At 42.9% G+C, this 18,724-nt stretch overlaps 1 protein-coding gene across 1 annotated transcript in view; it reads right to left on the reverse strand.

Moving 5' to 3' along the window:
• The window catches only part of cwf19l2 (CWF19 like cell cycle control factor 2), a 26,466-nt gene extending 7,742 nt beyond the window's left edge, over window positions 1-18,724 (reverse strand). The window contains exons 1-13 of the mRNA XM_080006605.1: window positions 18,619-18,724; window positions 17,034-17,144; window positions 16,682-16,813; window positions 16,084-16,200; window positions 15,499-15,618; window positions 14,692-14,785; window positions 10,009-10,124; window positions 8,188-8,806; window positions 6,153-6,378; window positions 4,800-4,893; window positions 3,776-3,877; window positions 1,465-1,593; window positions 1-40 (exon numbers count right to left, since the gene is read on the reverse strand). The exon at window positions 1-40 is cut by the window's left edge and continues 98 nt beyond it. Of these exons, the coding sequence (XP_079862731.1) occupies window positions 1-40; window positions 1,465-1,593; window positions 3,776-3,877; window positions 4,800-4,893; window positions 6,153-6,378; window positions 8,188-8,806; window positions 10,009-10,124; window positions 14,692-14,785; window positions 15,499-15,618; window positions 16,084-16,200; window positions 16,682-16,813; window positions 17,034-17,144; window positions 18,619-18,711 (1,993 nt within the window). The 5' untranslated portion in view covers window positions 18,712-18,724. The remainder of the gene's footprint in view (window positions 41-1,464; window positions 1,594-3,775; window positions 3,878-4,799; window positions 4,894-6,152; window positions 6,379-8,187; window positions 8,807-10,008; window positions 10,125-14,691; window positions 14,786-15,498; window positions 15,619-16,083; window positions 16,201-16,681; window positions 16,814-17,033; window positions 17,145-18,618) is intronic.

The following is an 18,724-nucleotide window of genomic DNA, read 5'->3' on the forward strand; positions in this document are numbered from 1 at the left end:
GGAAGTAGCGCACGCGCTCCCCGTCCACATGGGTCTCGATCTGAGCCGGCGAGACACACAGGGAATGTGGTGAGAATCAATTAAATGTTGAAAAGCCACGTGATAGCAGTCACAGGCAGGTGCTCTGTGAAATGAATGCCGTTGTTACGTTACACACATCACATTCATGTTTACATTTCTGTTCCTTACATTTTCCTCTTGAATGGCTGCTTATTTGTAACTTCATTTTTCTTTATTGCATTTTTTATACGCTTTTTTTTGTGTAAATATCATACACAATTGTATACTGTCACCTTTAGTTACCATTTGTCTTACTGCATTGTTGGGACTGGCCTCAAGGTTAAGCATTTCATTGCGTACATCAGGGGTTCTCAAACTTTTTGGATGGGAACATCTTAAAAAAGGTCAAAAAGTCTTGCGACCCTGTCATTCCAACTCGCAGATGTTTGATCTAAAAACAGCATTGTTAACAAATGCAGCCATTTGTGCATTTGTGCTGATTTGTGCGGTAAAATGTATCCTCATTTGGTTTCAGTGATATATTAACATTATATATTCACGAGCCGTTATGTAACTTTCCACCCCAAACGTCCCGATTTGTGCGGGACGTTTCCTGCATTTTGACCAATTGTCCCGCGTCACGCAACCAGAGGGAATGTCCCACATTTTGATGAATTGAAACTTGTAGATTGAAATATACACATTTCTATCATATTGACATTTATTCTCATGCATGCTGACCAAATTGTCTCCTCTTCTCCTGCACCTCCTGTATTTCTATTTTTGAAAAATTATTATTGTTTTTATTTTTTCATTTTTTAAACACCTTTTCCTTTATTGTGCATGTTCAAAAAAAGTCATCTGGCGACCCGCCTGGGGGTCGGGCTGTGCTGTTTAGCATTTGAATAATACAACTTTAAACTTTGAAATGATAAGACATAGATCAGCCCCCCCAAAACATCCCAATGAGAGGGAAAAACATGGAAGAGCCAAACACAGGGGGGGAAAAAGAGAGTAAGTAAGACATGGAGGGAGTCGAACAGATACGGGTCCACTATTCATTTATCAGAACGTAAACAGAGGACTGACTGAAGATCTCTGTTTACATTACAGATGTTTAACATACGACCGCATGCGTGCGCAGCGCTTTACAGGTAACATCATCAACTCTGGAGACAGAGCAGACCAATAACACGGTGTGACTTACGCACATTAATTATCTCATCTGATCTCAATGGACGCACTGATGGAAGCCAAACAACAAGGAGGAATGGAAAACGTAAAAAAATATATAAAATAAAACATCCCATGCTCCACTCTCTTTCTTTGCACATCCTCTAGGGAAAACTCAGAACAGGAGTTACTGGCTCAGGGATCGTAGGAGCAAGACGCTCCTCCAAGCTGGAATCAACTTGTAAAAGCCAAATAACTGTCTCCGTGTTACTCCTCCCGGCGTGTCCCTACCGGCTTCCTCTTTCTGCGTCCCCCCCGGGGCTCCTGGGGTCCGGAGGAGCTGTTGACCGGCCAGGCGCGGCCCGATGTGTCTGTTCTGAACAGCAGCACTTCCTGGTCCTCCTCGGAGCGTCCCGCAACCTGGAGGCAAAAAAAACAAAACAAAGCAGTTGTTGCAAAAGCGGTCACAATTATTACATAGTCGCCCGATTGTAACCCTCTCTGAGGTCCCAAAAAAAATGTTTTTGCCGAAAATACCACTCAGATTTTGCATTCTAGACAGCATGACATGCCTGCTCACGACGGGCTGTTTCTGTGTGTCCCGCTTTCAGTGTAAATGAGCTGCCGGGTTTCTGTGAGCCAATGGGGTTTGAGCTTTTACGTCCAGGTTCCGTTCCGCTCCATTCTACCAAAATCTGTTTACTGAACAAATTTGAGACGAGGAATAAGCAATCCAGTTGCTGAGTCTTCACTCATATTCGATCTACAAGGCCTCATTTGAGTTTGTCCTGACTTTCATTGCCGTTCTCCAACTTGTGGGGGACACCGCACCAGGACACTGCACGCAGGGATTTTTTGTTTCATGTCAACATTGGAAAAATAAATAAAATAAATACATCTAGAGTAAAAACACACTATTTTTATTGGTTTTGTTTGGAGAAACACACAGTGGGCCGCACGCTGCAGCCTACACTCTATTTACCACATACCTTTTTTTTTTTTTAAGAAAGAAACACACAGCAGAATTATTTTTTAAATACTTACATTTATATCGTCTGCAGTTTATTCATGGACAGTTGGTATAAAGAGGAATTACTAGATTCAAGATTCAAGATTCAAGATTTTTATTTGTCACATACATATACATACTTGCATATATGTATGGAAGTATGTATATGTATGTGACAAATAAAAATCTTGAATCTTGAATCTTGAATCTATTAATTCCTCTTTCTTTGAAAAGATTTGTGCTGGTCTTCCCAGCGGCGCTTGTGATTCTCCAGCCATGGGTGCAGTTACTCTCAGATTGAGGCCTGTTCTAATTCTACTGAGGCCCTAAATGACATAGATAAGGGCTGCAAATCTCAATGCCTTATTTCACCACGGTTTATGAAATAGGCAGCAAAAAAACTGTCTGGGACGTCTTATTTCAGTTTGTGTGTTAGTAGGCCTGTCAGAGACCCAGATGTATGTGCACAAGCACTGAAAAGGTGAATTTTTTATAATAGGTCCCCTTTAACTACCTCACGGTTCCAGAGACACAGGCCATAAAACAGTTAAAAGCAGAACAGTTTCAACAGGGTGAGTGTGCTTAGGGTACACCGAGTGGCCCTAATGAGGGACTATATAACAAGAGCAATCGAACGCTCACATGGGTGAAGTGCCCATAATGATAAATACAGACTGGCGCAGTCAAAGTTATCTTAAAGAATAGGCAAAGAGGATTTCCAGCAAGAACTTCACTTTGTGTAGATATGGTCTAATTGGGGCCTTATCCGATCCAAAGACTGATGCTCTGAGTCAGCTGTAGCCATTTTCTGTTTATTATGTTGAAATGAGCTGTGTGTGTGTGGGTGTGTGTGTGTGCATGTTTGCTTGTGTGTGTCCATAAAAGGCCTCAGCCGCACTAGTGGGAGTGGGAATACATCCATAGCATAGGTTACTACCAAGCCACTGAGGACAGCTCACCTAATCCTTCTCTCTCTAATCACGCACGCGCACACACACACACACACACACACACACACACACACACACAGACACACACACACACACACACACACACACACACACACACACACACACACACACACACACACACACACACACACACACACACTGCATGGGACAAGACACCGATAGACATTTGTTTTCCATTAGATCCCTCTGAGGGTCAGACTTTCTGGAGACATTCTGGCACATGAAGTCAGTCGTGAGTGGAGGAGAATTATTTTCAAACGCAAACGACAGGACGGGGTGGCGGCAAGATATCTAGTTACGTTTTAAAGATGAGGGCCTTTTGCGTGCGTAATAAAGTAAACATGTGGCAACGGCTGTTTGGATAAAGACGGAGATAAGTGAAAATAAAAACATGCGCGTATCTGCGTGCGTCCCGGCTTCTTGTATGTTCAGGTATTTTTATTGGTCTGCAATTTTGAAAATAAATAAAAGAAAGATTAAAGAACCTTATATTAGTACTTCTAGCATATTAAACAAAGCAACCCATTTCTGGAAAACTCTTAACTTTAAGTGAGTCAGTCAGTAAAGCTGCTCTCCAGGAGGGATCCATTGTGATGTTTGATGGAGTGTTCCAGGCACTAACCTGGTTGGACTGAGCAGCTTCTGTCGGTTTCTGTCGGGCGGCGCGGTCCTCTTTGGCTTGACGAGCCGACTCCAACTGGGATTTCAGCTTCTCTACGAGGGCCTGGAGCACGCACACACACACACACACACACACACACACACACACACACACACACACACACACACACACACACACACACACACACACACACACACACACACACACACACACACACACACACACACATACACACACAAAAATAAGTAAATACATACGAGAAACATTTTACATACAAGCAAATAAGCTATTCTCATCCTTAACATGAAGTAGTAAACACTCATACATAAACACACACATACTGTACATAAGTACGTATGATTACTTGTAAACATTTTCCTATATCTAGCTAATGTGACGCTTTAAGCTTGGAGACTATCATGGGAGAGGTCAGACGAAACATTATTATAATATTTAAATAATAAGTACTAAAATTTCTAAGTACTCAAAGACGCTTGACACAGCAGAAATAAGAATTTGAAAACATCTTCGCCCCATCAACACTCTTCCTGCATCTCTCACACACACACACACACACGCACACACACACACACACACACACACACACACACACACACACACACACACACACACACACACACACACACACACACACACACACACACACACACACACACACACACACACACACACACACACACACAGACACACACACACAGGAGTGTTCTTTGTTGCTTCTCATTTATCTTATATTAATACAATTGTATTTTGTCTTTGTCCCAAAGCAATGTATCCACTGTAAATGTGAACATGAGGTTGCACACACAATCATCTATACTTCTTAGCAGGTCCCTACGATAAAATATGGAAAAATATAATATACAATAGGAAATAATATAAATGAAATGCGGGCGTTGATGCAATGGCATCATGAGAATAGAATCGATCCCATAACAGTGCACACATCAGTGTTCAGACTGCAGACACACCCATTCAGAGACACATCATTTGGTGACAAACTCACCGTGTTGCCCATGATCTCAGCCTTCACCAGCTTGGCTCCCAGCTTGTTCATCTCCTCATCTGTGAGCAGTGGAAGCTCCTCCTCCTCCTCCTCCTCCTCCTCCTCCTCCTCCTCCTCCTCCTCCTCCTCCTCACTTTAACAGGTATTAAAAAAAGTGGTGGAAAGGGCAGCCGAGACAAAGATGGAGAGAGTCCAATTTAAGAACAATAAGATATCCCACTGCATATAACAATAACTTAGACCCTAAATAGATCACGAAAGAAAATGCCTGTTGTTCTGGAATTACAAAAGTACGCACATGTGAGCACCTTGGCCTACTGTGATCCGGGTGTTGATTTTATTCATGTGCCCCGTCCTAACTCAACCCGCACCTCCACCATCCCCATCGTGTGTGACGTTGCTGTGTGGTTTATTCCAGTTTTCTCAGAGAGAAACTCCGCCTGGGGGGGGGTCCCAAACTGGGGGATGGGAGACGCTGTTCTGGCCTATTACACTCCTCATGGCCTCATTTGCTGCCGCTGCACGGCGGCGAGCTTGCTTTGTGCTGTCGGGGGCTTCGCAGGCTGGTTCACCTAACAACTTAGCCTAATGAGGCAAATCATGAAGCAACTTAGTCGTCTGTGCCGAACGCTACTGCTCTCACAGCTGGGCTTCTTCACTGCAAAGTGCTTGAACGCATGAATGGTGAAAAAAGGAAAATCATCACCTCATGGTATACAAATCTGAAGAGCATTTGCCGGGGACGGGAGTTGAAATGTCTGCCAGTACAAATTTTTTCTCGAAAATAGTCATCTTATTTTTCCTTTCCTATGAGACGAATCTCACGCGGCTGGCAAGCAGTTATATACAAATGTACAATGACAAATGAGAGATAGTATCGCAAAAGAGACAGAAAGACAAAGACAAAGATGATTGGGGGAGACGAGAGGAAAGCAGGCCATAGATGGGGAGAAATAGCAGAGTGGAGTAACAACTGAAGAGCTGCCGCCTGACGGATGGAGGAGAGAGAAAATGCTGGAACTTGAACATATTTTAATAAACAGAATACATTTTATTTTATTATTTTTTTTTAAATAAATGGACAGGAAACCCTGTCCAGGTAGTTGAGCTGAGGTCGTTGCACGGAGACCATTAGAGCTATAAGCACAACAAGAGTATGTGAACATTAGTATCATCTATTTTTTGTTATTGAATAGGAATAGAAATGTTTCTCCCGCAGATCTCTTCCAATTGCATTAAAAATAAGTCGTCACAAAAATTCTAAATTATTACGACACTCACAAAACGATTAGTCCATTTATGAGGAACAAGCTAAAAGGTATTGGAACATAGCTCTAGTTTCATTCCACTGACCTCAAAGATGTAATGGCGGTTTGGTTCCCATGGTGCTCCTCACAGGGAACAGTCTTCTCCGGCTCATTCTCCCTGTCCCGCTTCTGGTCGGCTGAAAGCTCCGATCCAGGAGTGGAAACGCTGCTCCCTTTCCTCCAAGTTGGAGCACTGGAACTGCGAGGATCTGAGTCCTCGTCGCCGGAAGCCGGTTTCAGGAACGCAGCGGACGGTGGGGCCGAAGTTGAAGCTGTGACAAAGGAGAACTTTTAATGTGATATAAGTGGAGTTGTTTAAATACTATGAACTCAATATTAAAGGATGAAAAACTCACTTTTTCACTGCTTGTGCACATACATGTTGGTGGGACTACTAACACACAAACTGTGAAATAATAACCCAGTCCATTTTTTTGTGAGCTGCCTATTTCAGAAAACATGTGGTGAAACAACGCCTTCATATTTGAGGCCCCATCCTATGTCAAGTGAGCCTTCAGTAGGTTTAGAACCGCCACCGGACCCACTAGCATCGAAGGTAAGAGCTTGATGGGAACTGCTCTGCTGGCTGCAGAAACCAGCACAAATCTTTTAAAAGAGGAATTCATGTAAACTGGAAATATACGTACTTGAAAAATAACTGTGCTGTGTGTTTCTTTCAAAAAAATAAATATGCGACTGTGCCGCGCAATCCGGTCAGTGTGTTTTTATTGTAGATGTATTTATTTTATTTTCTGACGTTTCCCCAATGAAACAAAAAAAAGCCCTGTGCGATGCAGTAACGCAGTCGTGCCCTTACCTTACCAAAGTCAGAACAAACTTTTAAATGAGGCCTTGTAGATCTAATAGGAGTGAAGATTCAACAACTGGATTGCTTATTTCTCGCCCCAAATTTATTCAGAAACAGATTTAGGTTAAATAAGGGGAGGTTTACGTAACAGTTCAGGAGTGGGTGTGCGGAGCAGCAGCATTTTAATTTAAAGAGACACACATGCACTGAAACGGAGCGTCAATCTAAGTCGTATTTTCAGCCAAAAACTTCAAAGACACGTTTGGGGAACTCAGAGACTTATATTAACCCGTTGAAAGGAGCACAATAGGCCCCCTTTAAAGAGATGTAAATGTGCCAAATACATTAGTCGTTGAAAAGAAAATATCAAAAGAACTTCCTGGCAGAGCATGTATGCAGAGTGGGGACAATTTCACGGGAGCGCTGAGCGAGTTTTCCCCAATGACTGGAGCGTGCAGAACACTGCATGACTTTACTGTAACGCAGCCATAAGGACAACATTAAATCAAAAACACAATCAGAACTATTTTATTTCGCCAGCTTGAGAGTCAGCTGAGAAAATACAAAAACAAAATAAAACATAAATCATAAACATAAAATAAAAATGGCTAAATACACAATTATGGTAGATGGAAAATACAAAACAGAAAGTAAAATATATATATTAAAAAAACAACAACTAACTTTTACTATGTCACGATATAACAATAATTCCGGAGGATACCTACTCTCATGTCACAATATCGATATTATATCTATATAGCATTCGGCCCTAATTCTGCTTAAATCACGACCCACAGGCATGCAGTGCTTGTTATAGTTAGTGTCCAACTCTCAAAATTGCTGTCCACAATTGGATGTGCCAAATTGAGACGACATACACAGATGACAATAAAAGTGAGACAGGAGTGTGGCGAATCGTGCATTATAGGCAAACAAAAAGTAGAGAAGTCTTGTTAAATTGATGTATTGTTATTTTTTTGTATACCATATGAATCCCTCTGGGGGAAATTAGTTCTCTGTATTCAATCAATCCTAGTATCTGATGTATCTCGGAGCAGTGGGCAGCCCCCAAAAATATCATCACATTTATTGCATTCTCATTTTCATGTCAAGTGGTGGCGCAAGGAAAAAGGCGATATTTATATCCGTTCAACTCCGCTCACATACTCTGCTCGCTGGGAATTCAATTAATTTATACATCTTGGTTTTTATGGACATAAAATGTGTGTGAGCGGGAAATTCTCGCAGAACCACCTCGATGGTGACTCACCTTCCCTGGTGCCATCGTCTTCCGAAGGCTTGAGGAAGCGGCCTTTCAGAGAGCGAAGATGGAGGGAGGTGGCGCTCTCTCTGCGGGCGGGACCATCCTCAGATCCCGGCCTGTCTGCATCCCTCTCCCTGACCCTGTCTCTCTCCCTTTCGCCGTCTCTCTCTCTGTCCCTGTCTCTCACTCTGTCGTCCTCCCTCCATCTTTCCCTGGCTCTGTCTCGCTCCCGATCCCGCTCTCTCTCTCCGTCTCTTCCTGTGCCTCTGTCGCTGTTCCTGTCTCTTTCGCCGTCCCTCTCCTTCGGTCGCTCTTCACCTCTATACCTCTCCCTTTCTCTGTACCTGTCTGCGTCTCTCCCCCTCTCCCCCTCCCTTTCCGGACGGCTCCCGTCACTCCGCTCCCCTCGGCCGTCGCGCTGTCTCTCTCGGTCTCGAGGCGACGAGTCTCCCTCAGTTTCATTTTTCCTCCACCTCTCTGACCCCTCTCTGTCTCTTCCCCTCCAGCTCTCCTCCTCTCCTCTCCTCCACCCGCCTCGGCTTGCTTCCCCATTCTCTCCCCTTCTCCTCTGTCCGTAGACGGCTTCTTCGGCCTCGGCGAGCCGCTTCTGGAACTGCTGCATGGACTGCAGAGGAGAAATACCAGACGTTAGACACAGTCACAGAATCATAATCAGCTCATTTTGACATACGAGGAATTTGACTTTGACTCTGAGTTGGAGCATTGTTGTACAATCAAAAACAGAAAGAGTAGCAGAAAAAACGCTTTGCAATCAAAACAAAATTACGAACATAAATAATAATAATAAATATATACACGTATAAAAAATTTACAATTTATCGTCTATGCACAAGATAAATTAAAGGGCAAGGGGCAGCATGGTTGCTGCAAGTACTGAGTGTGGGTATAACTATAGGTGGTAAATATACCGTGCAGAATAAATAAATATATATACAAAATATAAACACGATGACAACTGATAAGTTATAGATCTAAATTATTTACAAAACATTGCATGGTTACTGCAGTCACACACTTAGCCACATTAATGCAGGTGTACACACACACTCCAGCACTGGCTGGTGATGCAGTTCTCAAGGGTAATACAGTTTGAGATGTGTCTCCATTCTTTCCGAATAACATGCATGCAAACCCCACACACACACACACACACACACACACACACACACACACACACACACACACACACACACACACACACACACACACACACACACACACACACACACACACACTTTTGAGTTTTAAGTACCTCACTGCAGTGTCAGCATTTGTGTCTCCAGTCGACAGCGGAGACGGCTGTCACTGTCAGTACTAAGTATTTTTGTGTGTGTGTGTGTGTGTGTTAGAGAGAGAGCGCCAGAGTGTGAAAGGGAGCGAGAGAACAGGGGAAGAGAGACTGGGTGAGACGACAGACAGCGAGGATACAAAGATTAATAAGTAAACCAGATCAGCGGAGCCGCACTACTCCCACAGAGTTTGGTAAAGCCTGTCGTCTGGCAGTCGTCTCAGGGCAAATGTGAGTGAGTGGAGATTGCCGTTTAAATTGACGTGAAAATATGAACGCCGCAACTTGGCGTGCCCGTAAATCATAGATGTTGGAGGAATATTTACTTTGTCTCGTAAACAGCATGAGTCACAGTGAGAAATCGTCAATTAACGGTTAAAATGTGATTTTCTTCTTCAGGTGCATATGTGTGTGTGTGTGCGCGTGCGTGCGTGTGTGTGTGTGTGTAAGCCGGTGTGTGCCTCCGTTGGCACTAAGCTGCATCGTTAGACTGTATGTGTGAGTGCTGCAGCTCTCACCCCGTATCTCTGAGCAACCACGTCGTCCAGGCTGCGCTGCTCCCGCTCCGCCTGCTCCTTCATCCTCTGGAAGCTCTTCCGCAGCCAGCTCAAACCACCGTCGTCCACCACGGCCGCTGGACGGAAGGAAGGAAGGACACGAGGTGGAAGTGTGAGTTTGAACAGGACACCGGTGAAGGGGACCCTCGCTCGTGTTGATACTCGTGTTAAAATAATCAAATATCAATTTGATAGGCATCAGGCCACAGAGCCCACTGGATAAGATTTGGTCGAGGATTTTTATTGTTCGATACGATTTGGTCCAAATTTCCATACCTGTCTATATTATAGTTAGGGGCGAAACTATTATCAAAAGTCATTATTGTACATTTTCTAAGGGTGCTTACACCTTGTAAATGGAATAATATTACTCATTTTACTAGGGACCCCCTGGAACGTCTTGAGGGCCCCTGGAGGCCCCAAGATCCCAGGTTGGACACCATTGATACAGAAGATAACTCGTCATACACAAGGTGATTATTTGTAAAGCACATTTTAGGGAGTTGTAAAAATAAACACAAACAAAACACAAACGCTCCACAATAAAACTGAATAAAAGCGACAATAACGGCATTAAGTCAGAAACATTAAAAACAAACAGAAGTGAGTCCTGAGGCACTGAGCTGTTTTTGCTGATCCGGCGGTTTGGGGAGGCCTGTTCCACAATCTGGGAGCCAGTGCGGCAAAATACACAACAGCCCTCTGTCTAACAGCCTGGAATAAGGGACACCCAGGGGCCCCTCGGGGCTAAAGCATCTAATGGCCTTGTTGTGTTCAAAAACTCTGAAATATGATGAGGAGCCAAACTGTGCAAGGGCCTTGTTTGAAATAATTCTGATCTTTGAAAGCCCCTGATTGTAGCGGCCGCAGAAATCAGGGCGTTAGGGGAGTGATATGGTTGTGATGCGGGAAGCCTCACTGTAGAGACACATTTACGCGACAAGAAGAATCTGATTAATGCTCGTAGGTGGGAATAATTTAGCATATTAACAGTGTTTCCCACACAAAGACTTTACTTGTGCTGGTTTGAACGTTTTTGCATCCGGATGAGAGACAGCAGGAAGCGATGCTGCGTTCACGGGAACTCAGAAAACTGTAATTCGTGTCGGTAGTGACGCGTTCACGGGAATTCGGAAGACAAACACGGTATTATACCGTTTAAGACTTGCAGCCGAGCCGTCCTGGAAGGGGGATTCCTCCCTTTGTGAGCCATTCAAGGTGTCCTCCATCTTTTCCCAAGACGGGTTTTCTGGGAGATTTTCCTTGCCCGGGTGGAGGTTAAGGTTAGAGGATGCTGTTGATTACTATGTGAAGCTTGTGAAGCCCTTTGAGACTGACTACTGAGATTAATGGCCATACAAATAAACTTTCATTAACTATTACCTTAAATATCATCACAATGATTGCTGCGATGTTGAGGAGCATATAAAATATATTTTCGAAGAATGTAACTGTGGTTGATGAGGTTGAACAGTGTCAATTCATCATATATCTGGCTTGTTTTCCGCTGTCATAATAACAAATAATCACATCATGCATGGGCATGGCAGAACTGATCGGAAGTTGAGAGAGAATAGGAGGTATGAGGTAAAACATGGAATGGATAAGATGAGAGAAAACCAATGGCTAAAAAGAGAGAAAGCAAGAACAATTTGGGAAAAGGGGAAAAAAAGATAGGTCAAAACAAAGTTATCATTGCACTTGGCATTGTGTATTCTGCGGGAATTCGATGTCCTTCCAGAGTCAGCGTCCCAAAGCATAAGTCAACCTCAACGGTCAGCGGAATGATTAAACCATTTAACACTACTCACCACTACTTTTTGGACATTCGGATCAAAAAATTAAAAAAAAAACTTTTTGTAAACGGCAACTAAGCTGGGCTGCGTCGTCGTCATCGCATCCAGAAGTCTGATACCGGCACCGAGCGGTGAAAGAGACGAAGATCTAAAAGTTTCGATCGGTGAGTAGGGGAGGGAAAGGGGGATAGTTGGAGATGGATTCAGGAAAAAAGTGGATAATTGGACTCTTCATCCCTGTCACGCACTCTGGGTCTCGCTTCACGTCGTATTTCAAAGACCTTCCACATCTCGGCATATGTACGATCATTCATTTTTGAGATTTCCCATTCTGTCCAATAGCTTAATGTGTAAGATATATTAAAGTCCTGGTCCAGCACAGGTTTCCAATGCATAAACGCAGCTCCAATACTCCAAGACCCAATAAGTCTTAAGATAATGTAAACTACTGTTCTTTTTGGCACGCAGTTTGAAGTGGAAGAGAAAGTGCATACGTGTTTCTCTGACACGCTTAAGTCAGCTTATTCTGCCACACGGTTAAAATCAGGCTTACTCAGAAAAAATATATAAATTACACAGACAACTCCAGAGAGACGGAATGTACTTTCTCAGTGGAGATAGCAGGCAAGCATGCATGCACGCACGCTCGCTTGCATGCAGACACACAGACACACAGACACACACACACACACACACACAGACACACACACACACGCACACACACTCGTTGGTTCGTCAGCTTGACAAAGCAAGTTGTGCCGTTTATTTTCCTCTCCTTCTACTGCTGTCATCTTAAATTTTGGGCTAAATCCCTGACTCAGGATGTTTCACTCGAGCTCCGTCCCATTTTCCCCCCAACTCCCCATGCTCACATTGCTGTTTTTGTTGCGATGCAATTACTCCTTCTCCCAATGCCACTTTTTGTGTTTTTTCTCTCTTCTATTACCCCTTCTGCCCTCCACGTTTTGCATTGAGTGTTAGATACATATATTTTAGAAATTTTACTTAGTTTCTATTTCTTCTTGTAACGTGGAGGCCTCCTTTCGAAGATGTTAACATTCATTCAAAACAACCCCTTCATAACAACCCTCACAAACATATTACTGATTTTATGACTACCGTAATAGTTTGCTAGAGAAGTAGAACATTTGTTCTGAATGTTAAATATATATGTGTGTATTATTATGTTACACCTAGTAGTAACAAGGCAGACAAATCCCATTATTTAGCCAAATAACATATTGTTAATTAACAAATTATTTATTGCAAGAACATGAGAAGCTTTTTACTGGAATTCAAAATGAAAGTCATATGTAAATGAGAACATACAGTAGGATTCATTTAGTAACATAGATTTTGGAATGGACACAAAAGCTTTCTTTTCAGTAGATGTTGGAGATGCTTCGTCGAGCAGTTGCATTTGTAGCAAAACATTTAGCTGAGGAGATTGGTTGGGGATCACCGTCACACTAGTTTGGGGGTCAGCGATCCCAGTCTGATGGCAGGCTAACGATGAAACTATTGTCTCAGGAAAACGGCTCAAGTTTCTACTGGCGTTTCTACCCCGTGATTCAACTTCAGAACTCTTCAAAGCTATAAATTATGCTATAAAAAAAAAACATGGAGCTAGAGACATTAAATGCATTGTTAGGTTGAGTGTCTAGTTTAAAAGATTAAAAAGATAAGATGGTGCAGGAAGGAGAACAAGGACTATTTAGTTGGTATTCCTACATTTTCTGCATTAAAAACAGCCCAATGAGGGGACTCGTTACAGTGAATTTGTGTCTTTCATGGCTCGTAACGTTATGCTAAGATATGCTGTGATGATACAAGAGATATCTGTTTATAACCAAGGAGCAAAAAGCCCTGGCAAGAAAGAAATGAGACATGCCATTTACTATTGAAGAAAAAAAATAAACAAGATGAAAAACTGTGACAAACATCTTGGGTATATCACAAATTAGGGATACACTGTTACCAGGCATGTTAGAAGTCTAATTGAGAAAAATGGATCATTAGATTATGGTCAAAAGACCAAAAGCGAATGAGCTACGTCCTTACCGTTCGGTGGAAGTAATTGGATTGGATCAGTATTCAATCTGGCACTCGGCAGTGAAAAATGGCTGTGTTGAATTTTAAACATGTTGTCGGGCACTGTCGTGTTCTGTCTGGGATGAGTTTTTTTCCACGGTCTAGTAGTTGACGACTTGATTCCCTAATTGACTGCCGAAGGAACTAAGCAAAAAAAGTAGGAACCAAGCAGCGTAATTCTGTTATTTGTTTTCAGAGCGATTTTGCCCACAACAGCTCGAACGATTATTTACCATTTGATTTCATGTGTAAAGACTCTGTTTTGGTTCCACTGTTAGCAACGCGAGGTTCTACATTTCAAAGCTCCTAACCATTCTCAGCTGGGTTTCCTCACATCACCATCAGAAGTTTTCATGTGTCCACAAGGTGAGACGGGATACTTTGAGACAGGGGCGCCAGGCGTCGTCCGTATGTCCAGAATGGACTGTGTCGGGACCTTGTCCTGTCATCTAAGCGCTGTTCCCACAGTAAGGCGGAGATGGTGGTGGGAGGGGAGGCGCAAAGCGCTTCAGACCCAACAGTAAAAGTCGCTCGGTGTAATCAAGGCTTGAAGGGAATCAGCGCAGGCCCCTCTGTTAAAGAAGAGCTTTCCTGGTTCCGAAAGAATCACCCACGGTGCCAGCTTCCGTGAGGAAAAGCACTTTGCTGTTCAGCAACATTCTAACCAAGTGTGAATGTTGTGCAGCGAAGTGAAGCTGGACAGGTGGAAGGCATGGATTCTGATGTGGAAGTTATGCAGAGGATTACAATCATTTACCTCTTTTTACTGCAGCTCCAGCCGCCCGCTCTGGGGGCAGACCCCCACCCCCATCCTTCCAGTAAGGGTTCAGCTCCAGCTTGTGTAAGCCAGCCTCAATAAAATACAAAACGAAAACATGGTGAAACATCTATCGAGATATATATTTCTACTTACATATCAACGGAGGAAAAACAAGTCAAAAAAGAAGCAGCCACATCTGCGCACGCACTGTTATACACATAGTCCTGATCCAACCCCATTTCAAAACTTCTCAGCGGTACACATCCAGTTGCCATGGAAACCACACAGGTGAGTAGAGGTGGACATTGCCTTACACAACCTTTTCATCAAGTGTACAAACGGACACAAGCAAACACAAACATCGCTTAACATCGATATGGTGCAGTACAGAACCCGGGGAGTGACATCAGAAATTGACGCGCGTGAGAGGGGCGCGGGCGCCAGGTAGGTGAAGGAAAATATCCCCATCTCATCTGATCGCTATAGCCCATCTAGCATAAAACTATCAGAAACTGAGCCCAAATGCTATTTTTTGATATTTAAAAACTGTTTCAGGCGGCATGTTAGGTCTACTAGCCTGCTGCGTGGATGACCCGCTCGGTTAAATCCACTGCACTTTTACGATATGGAAAACAAACTCGTTTCCACACGTAACAGAACTGGTGAACTAGCATTTCAGAGACATGAACTGTATACACAAGGTTAATAGATCTATGTTGATTTTGTAAAACTTCCGGATGCTTAACCAGACCAAATATATGGACACAGACTTACATAACACAACATACATAACCATGCACACACCTGTTCTATGGCCTGAGCTTTGGCTTTCTCCTCCTCTTTGAGTCGCTCTTTCTCCGCTCTCCTCTCTGTGGTGGAGGTCGCTTTCATCGCCAGGAAGTCAAAAGTCATCCACTCATCTCTCTGCAGCACGGAGGGATGAGGGGAGCAAAGTTGATGGGTGCGGGCGGGCAGACAGACACACACACACACACACACACACACACACACACACAGGGACATTAGAAGAACTTGTAGATGGGGGGGGAAACAGGGTCAATGAACTCAGCAGCGAGAAAGAAAGGAGAGCAAAAAAGACCAGCACTTAAAAAGCGTCCTGAAATTTAAACATTATTTCAGCACATTTGCCAGTAGTAAAACCGACTGTACATAAGTCATCGTCAGCAATTAACAGAGTTACATAATGATATACATATGTTTACAGTGCAAATCTCCATTGGTTAGGGATTCACTGATACCTAAACTTTAGTATCAAATTTACCAAATATCAATCATTACACACAAAAGCACAGTAACGACACAGAATGCAGCCCACAGTCTAAATTGGTTATACTGGATGCATCCGCAAGACCGAGGAAAGATGGCTACCTGAGCATTCTGGGCCGGACTCGGGCTGTTCTCTGCAGGCTTTGCTTCTCCAGCAATCTGCCAGCCTTTTGCGGGCTCCACTTGGGGCTGAGCCTCAACCCACTCCCCTCCTGAGTCCTTAGAGGCACAGAAAAAGGGACAGTAAGACACAAACACAGGTTAGACTAAATCCTTGTTTATGTCATTTTCCACTATAAGGCTGGTGGGAGGGGGTTGCAGACTTTGTGTTATCTGCTAGTTCTTTAGGGGGAAGAGAGAAAAAAAAAAAGAGAAGAATGCACATTTGTACTCAACTCTTGTATATATTTGTACTTATTTTTGGATTTGTGCTCGCTTGCAACAAAAATATATAAAGAAAAAGATCTATTGCTACTGCAGATTTCTGTTGGAAATTCTTTTATGGAGCCCAAGCAGTTAATCCGCAAAGCAAAACAATCTGGTTGCTTAAGAATTGTTATCACAGGGGAAGGTCCAACTTCTGGGCTGCTGTTCCAAGAATTCGGTAACGCTTTTGTCCATAAGCTCATGGCATCCCTGTAGCAAAAAGTCTTCCAGGTCTTGCTGGGATACACTGGACCTTACTGGTGGAATGCTGTACCTCTGAACTGTCACTGGAGCCATCTCCTGACTTGGCTTCTTTCTTTTCTTTCTTTGCTTTTTTCTTCTTCTCCTTCTTAACCTTTTTGGGTTTCTTCTCCTTTTTCTTCTTCTTGCCTTTGACAGAGACCTCCTGTGGGGTAGAAAGATAAGAACAAAACAAAAAAAGTTATATGCATGGTTTTTATTAATTTAATGACAGAATGAATGAACGGGCATTCCTATTCAACTACAAAATGACTTATTGAAAATAATAATTACTGAAAATAAAAGAAAGAGAAAGCATAACAAGGACTTTTTAACTCAATATCATTATTCAGAATCAGTGTGTGTGTTTTAATTTTGGTGCGGACCTGTTCTATTTGCTGCAGCCTTTGGTTGATCTCAGGGAGCATCCAGGTGTCCTCTCCTCTCTGCCTCTTGAGCTCCTTCTTCTTTTCTTCCCTCTCATACTGATGCTTCGCCTGGGAAAGAATAAGGGAAAGGAATGGGTCTGAGTGAAGACAGGAGAGTGAGTGAGTGAGTGAGTGAGTGAGTGAGTGAGTGAGTGCTTCTCCAGTGAGTGAGTGAGTGAGTGATGCAGGGATAACTGTTTCATGTTTTCTTATGGCTGAGTAATAGTCAGTATATGATGTATTACATAGTTATAATATCAATATTGTGAAACGACACATGCTCTGGGATTTTGGTTATCGTAATATCTGGATGTAGTTAAATGTTGTCCTTAAGGCTGCATTACAGTAAAGCAATGGAATTATATGAACATCATAGACTACTCTAGCTGTTCTTATCGATGCCTCTTTCTGCCTGGTCATAATATCCACGTTACTAATGATTGTTTCTCTTGTGTACAAGAGCAACAGTCATCTTCAACATATTGTCACAACATTGACTTCAAGGTATTTAGCCAAAAGTGTTGTTATATCTGTTTTAGTCAACATTGCCTAGCCGCGGTTTTCTTATTGTGCCGTTATTTATATCTGATAAGACACAAAAACGCTACCAGAGAATGTCAGACGGCTTAGAGAAATATTTAATAGGTAAATAAATGAACAGTGTGCATTGTGACACGATATTCTGAATTACACCCCACTTACCCAATCCAACAGAGACAAAACAATCTCCAGAACACATAGAAAACACTGAGAATTATCATCCTATGTATGTGTGTACAATGTTAACACAGCTGCCCGGCAAAGAGATAACACACGTATCCGTGTGCATGTTTATGGTTGGACACTGAGCACACACTGTAATGTGATTGTGGAGGAGCCATCAAATAAAAGCCCTGGAAGACAGATGTATGGTCCTTATCTAGTTTCGCAGTATTTGTCCTACAATATCCAGATCAACATATATTTCACTATGAAAGCGCACAAGGAGACAATGGGAGGACACAGCACTTCAGAGGTGGTGTATTGTCCCGCAGGGAAATTTGTCTGGGTCCGAACCCGCAGCTTCACACTTGCCAACGGCGTCACAACGCACATACGCGCATAGTCCATAGATCATATACACTCATGGATAAACGAGACAGCAGATGTTAAAAAATGAGAAAAGGTAATAAAATGACAAGTTTCTTTTTTTTAATAACACCAGATAATAAGTAATCAAATCGTAATATCTTAGTCCCCAAGTAAATCGGACATGATCGACACTAAAATGGAAAAGGAATGGGACATTGGTCTTGGTCATTATTTTGATAATTCAACAAAAACTATTTAATGATATTTAATATTTTATTATCATCATTTAATAATAATTACCCCAATCATTCTGTACTTCTATGACAACCTCCATGTGCAATAGATCTCGCACCATTAGCTGTTAGCTTAGCTTTGTAAGCCTGTTTTCGCTCGGGCGAAATACAACCGCCCACTAAGCGGAACCAATATCGCAAACTGTACAGTCTCGATGCACGATATCATAGTTTCTAACCTTTTCTATGACCTCCTGGCGCGCATTCCGCTTATGTTCCCTTCTTTCCTCTATGGATCCGGAACTTTGAAACGCGCCCCCGTACGCCGCCATGACACTGTCGTGA

Source organism: Zeus faber (assembly GCF_960531495.2).
Source record: "Zeus faber genome assembly, chromosome: 9".
In the NCBI taxonomy this organism is placed as follows: domain Eukaryota; kingdom Metazoa; phylum Chordata; class Actinopteri; order Zeiformes; family Zeidae; genus Zeus; species Zeus faber.